The 12187-nt window shown below is 47.6% G+C and overlaps 1 protein-coding gene across 4 annotated transcripts in view; it reads right to left on the reverse strand.

Annotated features, from left to right (window-relative positions):
* Positions 1 to 5730: 5730 nt before the first annotated feature.
* SUSD6 (sushi domain containing 6) overlaps positions 5731 to 12187 on the reverse strand; it is a 97128-nt gene continuing 90671 nt past the window's right edge. For all 4 annotated transcript variants that reach the window (XM_055303751.1, XM_055303752.1, XM_055303754.1 and 1 more), the window contains one exon: positions 5731 to 9890. In XM_055303751.1, coding sequence (XP_055159726.1) covers positions 9865 to 9890 — 26 coding nt within the window. In that variant the 3' untranslated portion in view covers positions 5731 to 9864. The remainder of the gene's footprint in view (positions 9891 to 12187) is intronic.

The following is a 12187-nucleotide window of genomic DNA, read 5'->3' on the forward strand; positions in this document are numbered from 1 at the left end:
ACCAGCCATTTCTCCAAGGACTCCTGGTTCCTTTTAGTGGAAGATAGTATTGAAAAACCAAGATCTGAACTCTAGGTGTGCTCACTGCTCTTGGGGGGCCACTGTTCCCAAGCCGTCTGGGTAGAGCTAGGGAATATCTGTGGGTGTGTGTACATGTGAACATGTCTGTATTATTTCTGCATCTGTTTAAGTAGTTTAAAAATCAGGAGTGCACACCAATACCTACAATTCCAATCTGACCCTGAGGATTGGTTATTTTTTCCCCTTTTCTGATATTGTAACTCTGCGGCACTGAATGGCTTTAGAACAGACTTGTTCAGCAAAAGGAGGGATCAGGAACTGCACTGTAACTTCATGGTTGTTGCCAAATTGCCCTGCAAGGAGAGATGTACAATTTACACTCCCACTTGATATTTTTAAACTTTTTCTTGGGCAGCCCCGGTGGCGCAGCGGTTTAGCGCTGCCTGCAGCCCACGGCATGATCTGGAGTCCCCGGATTGAGTCCTGGGTCAGGCTCCCTGAATGGAGCCTGCTTCTCCCTCTGCCTGTGTCTCTGCCTCTCTCTCTCTCTCTGCATCTCTATGAATAAATAAAATCTTTAAAAAATAAAAATAAAAAAATAAACGTTTTCTTTTGCCAGTATCATAGGTGGAAATGTTGTTTCTGATGTTTTAACATGTATTACTTTTATTATGATAGCTTGATCACTTTTGAATGTCTCTAATGACAAATAGAAAATACCTGACATGAGTGTGGTAGTCGGATGCAACTACTGTCCTTCAATCTCTGCCTTAAAGAAAAAAATGTTAAAAGGGGGAAAAAAACCCCAAACCCAAAAAACCCAAAACACCTCTTAACTTTGGAATTGCTACCTGGATGTTGCTGGTAGAAACTTGTTTACAAGCAGCAGGTCTCCCTCCAGTTGTTCATCCCAAAGAGCAAGTGAAGTGGCCCTGTGCTGGAGACTTGAATGGGTCCTGTGATTTCTGAAGATGCCCTCTGCTGGCAGGGGCCAGGAGCTGGTGGATTGCGACCAGAAAGTCCTCTATGCTTCTGTTTTTATGGGACAGGCACTTGAGTATGGGTCTGCTGAAATTTCTTTCTTGTAATTAAAATTAGGTTTAGTCAAAGTGGAAGAATGGTATTTCCTATTTTGGTAGCTCTAAAAACAACTATGTATTAGGTTGAAATTGCCCGTATCTGACTTTTTTTTTTTTTATTATTATTAACCTGTAAAACTGGCAATTTTGGATGATTCAAATTTGTATATACTGGCACTTTTCTCCTATAGGTCTCTATGACCTAAAAAGTCTTCACAATTCCCACCCCAGGGCTCCTTTTTCACTTACTTTCCTATCTATGGTATTGAAACACAATTCATTCTTTATGATGTAAAATAAATGGCACTTTCTCTGGGGAATCTTCACTCATCCCCTAAGAAAAGAACTCTTGCTCCCTCTTCACTACCCAGAACTGTGCTGGTGCTGTTAGATATTTTTCTTTAAGTTTGGCCTTAAGGGGCATCTGGGTAGCTCAGTGGTTGAGCGTCTGCCTTTGGCTCAGGTAGTGATTCCAGGGTCCTGGGATTGAGTCCCGCATCCCTGCATAGAGCCTGTTTCTCCCTCTGCCAATGTCTCTGCCTCTGTGTCTTTCATGAATAAATGAATAAAATCTTAAAAAAAAAAAAGAAGTTCTGACTTAACTTTTAGGTAGCTGTTTAATCTCTTTCTCCCTATTAGTCTGCACACTATTTGAGGACAAAAATTGAGTCTTACTCACTGTTGCACCCCTCAAATGCAGTATCAAGCTTTGTATAAAGTAGGTCTAGATCTTAAAAAAAAAAAGTATATTGAATGAATGAACAAATAAATGCTTGGAGCAGGGATGGGGATGGCCTTCCATCCCATAGACAGGCTAAGCATCAAAAGTCCCTATAAGTCTTTGGAACCCAGATGCTCAAGGGCTTCAGGAGCACTCCAGAAATCACAGCAGTCCTCATGCTTGTGTTGAGTCATAGCTCTTCCTTCACACTCCCTAAATTACCCCAGATGTTCAGTACTGGCCCACAGGCTTAACCTGCAAACAGGCTGCCTTTGCTGGAGGCTGGGTTACTTGCTCCTCCAGGAAAGATGTGTATGGGGAAGTCCATACTTGCCAAACACTCTGCAGTACCCTGCCAAGTTGAGAATCATCTACTACCCCAGGCTCAGGAATAGATCAAGCTGCCCCAGATGGACTGCTCAGGACATTCCTATGTTGTGAAATTTTCTTTTCTGGGGGCATCATAGGAAATCTGAAATGCCAAATAGCTGTTCACCTCTTGGCATGGGATGGGACAGTCCCTAAGCCCTAAGATGTTCCTCTAAGACCAGGGAGCTAGTGAAGTATCTATGTATCTATCATGCATTATTTAATGTAAAGGGGAAATCACAGTTTTGACTTTTCTTTTTTTTTTTAAAGGTTTTTTTTTTTTTATTTATTTACGATAGTCACAGAGAGAGAGAGAGGCAGAGACACAGGCAGAGGGAGAAGCAGGCTCCATGCACCGGGAGCCCGACGTGGGATTCGATCCCGGGTCTCCAGGATCGCGCCCTGGGCCAAAGGCAGGCGCCAAACTGCTGCGCCACCCAGGGATCCCACAGTTTTGACTTTTCATCTCAAATATGGACATCTTGTACATCAAACTTGCACAATTTTCAATATGTCTTTTGTTATAAAGAGTAGACAATGCGTACTTGCAAAATTCAACTTTAGGAATAATGACACAAGTGTGAATCAAAACAATACAATTTCCTTTCAACTGGCATATTTTTTTTTAAATGGTAATTTTGAGAGCTACTGGGTGGCTTAGTTTGCGTAAACATCTGCCTCAGGCTCAGGTCATGATCCCAGGCTCCTGGGATTGAGCCTTCTCATCAGGCTCCCTGTTCAATGGGCAGGGTGCCTGCTTCTCCCTCTCCCTCTGCCTGCCACCCCCCCTGCTTATGCTGTCAAATAAATAAATAAAATCTTATAAAAAGATAATTCCCCATGCTGGTGGGGCTGTGGGAAAACACACTGGCAATGAGAGTATGATTTGGAATAACTTTCTTGGTGGGTGATTTGAGATATAGTAAAAGTCACTAAAATATGCGTTTCTTTTGATCTAGCATTCCATTTCCAATAACTCATCCCAAGGAAATAATTTAAAATGCTATCAAACCCTTGGTTATAAGAATCACAAAAAAGCTGGCAATCTAAAGGTTTGAATTAACAACTATGCAACCATGAGGTAGGTCCATGTTTTATGAGATTGTAATAGATTGTAAAGTTTAAAAAGCCAAAATACTATTTATAAGTGATCTTTCAAAAGAGGAGACTATATTTAGGCATAGAAAAAAGAACATTCCAGTAGGAGGTGGCATTATGGAAGATTTTAGTTTCCTAAGTTTTCTGAAATGAGTATGTGTTAAGAGTATTTAAAAATATTTTTAAGTGGTCTGAGAAAGACCAACCTGAGAGATTACTACTTCTGCTGTTGTCTAGGGGTCTCCACTTTCCAAACTGGGAGGTAGGGGTTCAGCCACAGGGCAGGGAATTCCTTTCCTCTCCTCCCATCCACCCTTCGCCACCGCCACCGGAGGCAAGCATTTCAAAGCCAGCCTTTGCCCTAGCAGCCCTGCACGTTTGGTAGGCAAGGTTCCTTTGTCTTCCCCTCGTCTGTCTTCAAGAGAAAGGTAACAACCCCAGGGTTGACCCCATGCTGACAAGGCTCCCTTCCCCAGCATTCCTTACCTGATGGGACATGCTTCTGCTGGTTTCCAGTGACGAAGAAGACTTACCTGTCACAGAAATAAGCAGTCTTTCCTTTAGATATATACAAAGGATATATAATATATATAAGTAGTGTGTGTGTGTGTGTGTGTGTGTGTGTGTGTGTGTGTGTGTGTAGAAGCAACTACTGCTGCTTTGTGAACTTATTTCTTATCGTGGTCTGCATAGCTGAAATGCCTCCTCCCCCACACTACGCAGGGCACTTCCCATTCTTTGAGATGCAAGTTGTCTCTTACCCTAGTGAAACAGTGTGAACGGTGTGTTGGTGTGTTGTGTGTCATTTCCCTGCCATGAAATTTGTTTTTCCACTGTTTGGGACAGGCTGAAAGGCAGAAGGATGGCGATAAGGGCCTTGGAAAGCAGACAGTGTCTGATGGGGTGGGACCAGCACAGGGAGGGGATCACTTCAACAGAACCACCTGGGTTTGAATTCAATCTTGGTCCCACCTCTGGCAAGGTGGGACAATCCACTTCTTTGTGGCTCAATTTCATTGTATGTGGCATTGGAGTTCTGAGCGATCATGGCACCTGCCTTCTAGAGCTATGTGGCTCCCTGGGTTTACACACGTGGAATGCGTAGAAGGCTGCCTGGTATGGAATGAGTGCTTGTATCAGCTATTACCACCACTATTTTAAAAAGTTAGTGGGGTACGCCTGGGTGGCTCAAAGGTTGAGCTCAGGGCGTGATCCTGGAGTCCTGCAACAGGCTTTCCTTCGAGGAGTCTGCTTCTCCCTCTGCCTGTGTCTCTGCCTCTCTGTGTGTGTCTCATGAATAAATAAAATCTTAAAAAAAAAAAAAAGTTAGTGAAATGCTCTTCCCTCCTCCACCTCTTTGCAACTAATGGCAGTGATGTTTGGACCCTACTGAGAACTGAGGTTACTAAGGTGGAGACTTGGCACAGATATTCCTAAAACGTTTTCCCTCCTGACCCTAAGTATTAGAGAAACACACCCTGACCATTACCCCCAGAGCAACTTCAAGAGGGGCCTGATATTTTTATCCCAAACTTGCCCATCTGCCATCGTCTCGCACCTTTACCACCTGCTGTAGCTCCTCAAGCACGGTCAGCCTCTCCTACCCGGCCATGACCTCTCCACCTCTGTGTGCTCTGTTCCCTGGTCCTGAGATCTTCATCACTCTCCCTCCCCAGACTGGGCCTTCTGTCTTCCCATCTCAGAGAAGGGATTGCTAGCTGCTCACACTGCCGTCCTCCCAAGGCAGACAACTTCTCACAAGGTCTCCAGGCACAGTATGTTTTATCCCCCTGAAAGTTCTTAAGAGCTGAGGAGAGCTTCCCCCCAGAAAAGTGGAGCTCACTAAATGATTGTCACTTAATGCGGTCCAAGCACTTTCGGCAGCCTGTAAGATGAATTCAAACGTCCCTCCTCCTCACCTGGAGGGCCTGGATGGGCCAGCCCTGTTACCCCCTCCTCCTTTCTCCTTCCACTGCACCACTTTCTGCAGCTGCGGAATCCACACACGTGTAGTGGCCCACTCCTTAGCCTGGCTGTATGGGCCCTCCCCATCTCAGCTTACTTGCCATTCCATCTAAAATGTTTCCTGACTGTCCCCCAGGGTAGCTTCCCTGATCATCACCACACTGTTGGAACTATCTGCCTTCCCAGCACAGAAATTCCACACAGGCCGCAAACCCACGGTCTTGCTCACTGCTGAGTCCCAGTGCAGCCTAGTGGCTGGCACACTGAGAATGCCTAGAAAGACACATAATATATATCCACCAAGGTCCACGGTCTCTCTTCCCTGAACCGTACACCTCCTGTCCCATCTCCTTTTGCTAGGTACCCCTCTCCCCAGAATTGGTGCTCATCTCATCATGAGCTCCTACCACATGTGCTCTTTTGGATCCATGGTTTCTGCAAAAACTTTCTGGAATGATCACATTTCTCACAACTGCCTTCATAAGAACCTTTTTTTAATTATTATTTAGAAATGCAGTTATATACATAGAACAATTAAAATTAAATTAAACTTTGTACAAATATTAAAATACTATCTTCACACCCACTGCAATGTACAGGATACCAAAAAATATATATATAAAATAAAATAAAGCAAACCCAAACTGATTGAGTGACATCCTGCACAGAGTCAATGATGCATGTGTCGTTTGAAACCATTATATACGAGTACCATTCTGCAAAGGATTCCATAGTGGTGTGATAAGAAGCCAGGGCAGGGTGTGGTGGGCTGCCTTGCAACCCTCATCCGTTTCTCCTCCTGCTTGGCAATCTGAGTGCTTGGCCCCCTACTTGCCCTCCAGATAGCTCTGCTGCCAGACAGAGGGCTCAACCTTGGGGTTTTCATTCAAAATTCTACTAGGTTTTCAACTGGAGATTAAGAGGAGCTGCTTCCCAGCAAAGCTGAGCCGGCTGCCTTTCTCTGTCCAGGGAATCAGCTACTAACTCTACCACTCAGCCCATGCTTCTGCCAAGCAAAATCTCTTTCAGACCCTTCCTGGGCACCAGTAATGACTGGCCCTCGGCTGAGAGCCAGAGGCCCCAGCAGGGCCCTCCGAAAGAAGCCCCCAGCGTCACCATCCTCAGCAAGCACATCTGGAATTAAGCTATAAAGCCTGTGTACCTCTTCCCTTCTGGGTCCTTTATTCTTTTTAAGATGAAAGAAAGGCAAGGATGTAGAAGTGTTTGCAGCATATCCCATCCTCTATGTGACGATGTTCCCTGCAAATGGAAGAAACGTTGTGTGGCAAGCAGGTGGTTTGAGACCTCAGGCAGGACTGGGAAGGGAGAGTACGATTGCCTGTGGATCCCTGTGCCAGCACTAAAGCAGGAAAAATCTACCTTTGTCTGTCTTGCCATCAGGCTTCTCCACAGAACTTGACAGCTGGGGGAAGAGGGGAGAGGAGGGGGAGGGGGAGAAGGAAGGCAGGAAGGCAGGAAGGACTGAATAAGACATTAGCTTAAGTTCTGTTTGCAAATGGAGTGTTAGTAGAATGCACATTGAAATGCCTTGTAAAGCCAAAAGAATTTGCAAAGTGGCTAGGACTCAGTCCATTTCACAGTTCACACCAGTGAAACGGGAACAAAGCACACAAAATTCAGAAATGGCAAAAGAGAAAGCCTATTTACTAAACTAAGGCATTGAAAGGGACGGAAATCTTAAGTGATTTTCACCACATACTGGCCCTTGAAAGTCGCTGGCACGTGACTGCAAGTCACCAGATATAAAACCTGCGCTGGGTCAGCTCATGTGTGCAAAAAGACACTTGTAGTCCTTTGGTGTGGGCCATTCTACTGCACAAGCCCTCTGCTGGACTCCCCTAGAGGTGAGCCCTGGAAGGCCAGGCCCTGGGCAGTTTTTTCAACCTGCTCCAGGTTCCTTCAGCAGCCTCCTGCCAAACATCCTGCCACGGCCCCTCTCAGCCAGGTTCCACCTCGAGGCAGCTGTGGAGTCCCTAATCCCCTGAAAGGGACAAATCCCAGAAACCCTAGAAATAGCAGCACCTGGCTAAGAAACTGCTCTAGAGAAGTGCAAGGTAAATGGGAGGCCTGGACTCCTCCCACCACAGGCCCAGCGGCTTCCGGAACATGGGAGGGGGGCCTCAGCAAAGCCAGTGATGCAGGGAAGGGGAGAGGGTGTGAGGGGGTGTGTATGCACTAGGTTCCCATTTATCCAGACTCCCTTTCCTACCAGGTAGGCAAGTCTGGGCTTGTGATCCTCAGGATGGTGTTAATGGTGGGTGAGATGGAAGAAAGCTTCAGAAGAAAGGCTTTTCATTTTTTTTCAAGGGCTAAGCTGGTCACCTCTGTGGCTGAATAAACCCAAAACAAATAGCGCAATCTCTTAAGGGGGGCTAACCCAGAGTAAGGATATAAAAAAGGGTAAGATCTTCCATTTTAAAATATATCCTAGATCATTATTCAGGTTGCAGGCCCAACAGTGAGACTCTGGATCCCTCTACCATTTGTCCCTGCTTTCTTTTCTGGAGGAAGACAAGGGCATCCCTGTGGGTAAAGGAGAGCCTGTGCGTGATGAGGCAACTAGGGTCCACAGGGACCCCACCCTCCAGGTGGGCCCAGTACCAGCAACTGCTGGCAGATATGTCTCTGAAAACGACCTCTTCAGAGGCCCAGGATGGGCCCCCTGGTTTTTTGCAGGTCCTTCAGAGGCTGTGTGTTCTAGCACCTTCACCAACCTGTTCCATTTAGGACCACAATGGCTAGGGCTTTACACACAGCATGCAAGGGCTCCTGGGTGGGGAAGGAAAGAGATGTGGGGGTGCTCGTAGGCCCAGCAGGCACTGCCCTTACCCTGAGCGAAGGAAGACTATAGTGGTGCCGAGAGACTGGGAACGAGCGGGTAGTAAAGTGCGTGTGAGAGTGACGCAGGAGGCTGAGAGGAGGCCATTTCCGTAATCTTTACGGCCATCCATGCCTGGAGCTACCCTGTTAGGTCAGGTACTGAAAATATACTGGGTTCTTTATTGTATCCACCACCCCAAGCAGAGTGGCTCAGGCAGGAGCAGAAGTGCCGGCAGGGTCAGCTCCAAGTCTCCCAGCCCCAGGGCTTCAAAAACAAAACAGAAATAAGCATTCCTTAATGCCACATCTTTTGAGGATGGCAGGAGCCTGGCTGAGCTCTGCACCCCTGTGCTGGTCAGCATTCACAGGTGGCACAGCGAAAGCCTGTCAGCAAAAGCATCTGGGAGCACGGACCCCACCCCCTTCAACACCAGGGCCTCAGAGCCAGGCTGCTAGGCAAGCCCTCGCCCCCTGCAGACCAGCAAGGTGGGGTGTAGAGGACTGTCAGCCCCTCCCCCAGGCACCGGGGAAGACCAGGGAGTCATCTGTCAGTTGTGACTTGTGGAAGGGTGGCAGGGGAAAACACAAGGAGGAAAAGCAGCGGTGCAGCAAGCAGCAGCACGCTTCCTGGGCACAGTTACTAAGGCACATGACTGTGGTGACGAGGACCCTCAGGACCGGGGCTGGAGCCGCCTGCAGCTGCCTGGGGATTCGGTCTGTGCCTCTCAGGCTCCCTTTCGTCACCACGAACCCAGAACGGGGCAACCTGCCCCAAATGCCAGTGGCCACATGGGCATTCTGTGGCACCTCAGCAACTCTCCCATCCCAGCGATGATTCACCTCAGGCCCCTGTGGGCAGCAAGGAAGCGGAGGCTGCCAAGGATCAAGCCTAGGAGGCGGCAGGCTGCTTCCCCTTACACTCCAGTGAAACAGAAGAAACCAGGGCCAGGAAGGCCAATGCTGGAAGTAGGAAGGGAGAACTTGCATCTTAGGAAGACAATCCTTATCAGCCACCTTCCCTCCCTCCCTCAGGAACTTCTCAGAGCTTCTTGGAAACTCAAAAGGGCAGGAGCCAGCCACTCCGAGATGGACAGCTGGGTGCTGGGATAGCTTTGGCATGAGGTTCCACACCCTCCAACCTCAGCCAAAGAAATGCGCCACTGGTGTCAACCAAGGGAAGGCCCAGGGACCCACATTCGTGCCCTAACGAGAGCCACCTTTGGATCTGCTCCTGCTAAGGGCAGCAACGCCAGCCCTCAAAGGTAACAAGCCAGCCCCTGCCCCAGGCCCAGCCCCCTGTGTGGCAGAGGGCAGCAATGCAGCCACGAAGGCTTGTAGGACAGCAACAAGCCTGCATGACAGGGAAATTGGATGGGTTGGAGGGAAAGGCACAAGTAAACACAGCGGCTCTTGGGCCCGCGCGGGCTGTTGGGTCTGCCGCCAAAGACCTGGCTGCAGGGGACCCCAAGGGCTCAAGGAAAGGAAGGGTTCAGTCCAGCACATTCAAATATGTCCCCGACACAGATGGGAAGGCCAGGCTAGGCAAAATGCCAACTCCTCCAGCTGTCCAGCAGGCAGATGATGAGACTCTTCCTTGAGTTTCCAGCAAGGTGGACCTGGAGGTCCTCAGAGATCCAGAGATACATAGATACACAGGTGGTAGCTCAGGTATCCGGGTAGGGTGGCTGGAGTACAGGGTGCTCAAACCCACAGGGAGAGGGAAGAAGGGCAGAGAGGACCGTCGCAGAGAGGAGAGGCCCATGGCAGCGCTCATGCTTCTTTCAACAGTGGGATATCTGCAGGAAGAGAAGAAAAGAAAGCAGCACAGGGGTTACCTAACTGGGGTTCTTGGCAGCACATGTGATCCCACTTCATGGTCCCCATGCAGGCCCTGGTCTGAAGAAACAAAATGCTTCACTCCCGCCTGGTGGGCTCTGTCTGTTAAGCATCTGACTCTTGATTTCAGCTCGGGTCATGATCTCAGGGTCCTGAAACTGAGCCCCGAGTGGCACTCTGTGCTCAACGGGGTCTGCTTCTTTCCCTCTTTTTTGCTCTCCCTCCACCCCCACTGGCGTTTGCTCATAAATAAATAAATAAATAAATAAATAAATAAATAAATAAATAAATAAATAAATAAATAAATAAATCTATCTATCTATCTATCTATCTATCTATCTATCTATCTATCTATTTTTTATTTAAAAAGCCTCACTCATACCTTCTGAGGAGTCTAATAAACCCCCTTCCCCTTCTTCAGGCCTTCCTTGCTCATCTCTCCCTCTACCTGTGTGATATATCTGAATGTTCAGTCCAGTATTTGAACCCCCTCCGGTCCCACTACCTTGAACCTCCTCTCTGCCTTGAGTCTGCTGGTCTAGTTGCTTCTCTTTCTATCCTTAATCTCACCCTAAGAGGCTGCTTGCTGAGCCCCACTTAGGTCCCACCTCCTCAAGGCCACCCACCAGCTATGTGATACTGAATAACTCATTCCCCCTCTCTGGGTCTTGGTCTCCTTTTACTCCACTGGCTTATATCAACGCCTCAAGGTCCTGATTTCCTACAGTGCTGTCATGCCCAGACAGCTTAGTCAGCCTGCAATGAGCCTGATAAACTGCGTATCATCTCTGTGCCCTTCATTCTGACACGGACCTTACAACCCTGGGTTCCATTATTCCTCAAATGCAGGCCTGATCTTCCCAAATGACTGACAATCCATGCAGGCAGACAGTAGGTTTCAAATTAACTTTCCATCACCACAGAAACCTAACTAGCACCAGGAACGATGGGTTCTCAAAAATGCTTGTTCAATAAATGGAACAAAGCAAGGTAGCAAGGAGAAGAAGGGAGAAGAGCAGGCACCATCAAGGCTCCTTAGGAGAGGTAAGGGCCAAGAAGTGCATCTGGGACATGTGTCAGTTTGTGCAGACACATAATATGTATAGCTGGCTATCCCTGGAGTCACTAACTTCCACCTTTAGACCTGGGTCAACTGTGTAATGACCCCTTCCTAGCTCTATATCCCACCAAGAGAAAAGAAGGCACCGTTGACTTCAGGAAAACTCCTAAATATGATGTGCATTCAAGAATTTCCAACTTCTTTGCTTTCATTTACTCTAAGCCTCAGACATTAACTTTGCCCAGGGCTCCTAGGGTACATACTGTTTCCTCGCTGGCTTTTGGAGGAGCCTGGTAAGGGCAGAAGTCTCATTGTCCAAAGGGAAACACATAGGTCTAACCTGCATCTTGGACCATGCTGGGGTTTCATGTAAAGATATTGTTTAAAGTGACTGAGTCAATCCCAATATTTAATTCTCCAGAGTCCAGAAAAGGCAGACAGGTCAGGAAGTGGCAATTTCCTTCTACAGCTGGCTTGCCACAGAGAACTGGAAGTCACCCGAGAGGCAGCATGGCACTGTGGGGTTATCAACACAGGCTCAGAGCCAGATCCATCCAACTTCAAATCCCAGCTCAGCCACTTCCAATGGGCAAGTGACATACATTCTGGCCTCAGTTTCCTCATCTGTAAAGTATGGATGGTAATAATACCAACTTCTCACAATCACTGTGAGGTTTAACTGAGACAGTGCAAGAAAACTGACTAGCACAGGAGTGGCATACTCCTGTTTAAAATGAAAGTGCTGAATACCTGGAAGAGAGACCAGCTCTAGTTTTCTTTGTAATATGACCCCATACCTCCTTGTCACTCCAATCCTTTCAGGAACATAAGAATTATAACATAAGAACAGGCCCCACTCCTGTCTCCAACCAGCTGTCCTCCTTTTGATTTAGCACAGCCCTGTGGCCACACATAGTTCTGGAAACTCCAAACTATCAAGATTCAGACAACAGTCAAAAGTCTCCTATTCGGGATCCCTGGGTGGCGCAGCGGTTTGGCGCCTGCCTTTGGCCCAGGGCGCGATCCTGGAGACCCGGGATCGAATCCCACATCGGGCTCCCGGTGCATGGAGCCTGCTTCTCCCTCTGCCTGTGTCTCTGCCCCTCTCTCTCTCTCTGTGACTATCATAAATAAATAAAAATTAAAAAAAAAAAAAAGTCTCCTATTCAAAAAATAATGATAAATAAAAAATAATAA

The sequence above is a fragment of the Nyctereutes procyonoides genome, unplaced genomic scaffold (assembly GCF_905146905.1).
Source record: "Nyctereutes procyonoides isolate TBG_1078 unplaced genomic scaffold, NYPRO_anot_genome, whole genome shotgun sequence".
Classification (NCBI taxonomy): Eukaryota; Metazoa; Chordata; class Mammalia; order Carnivora; family Canidae; genus Nyctereutes; species Nyctereutes procyonoides.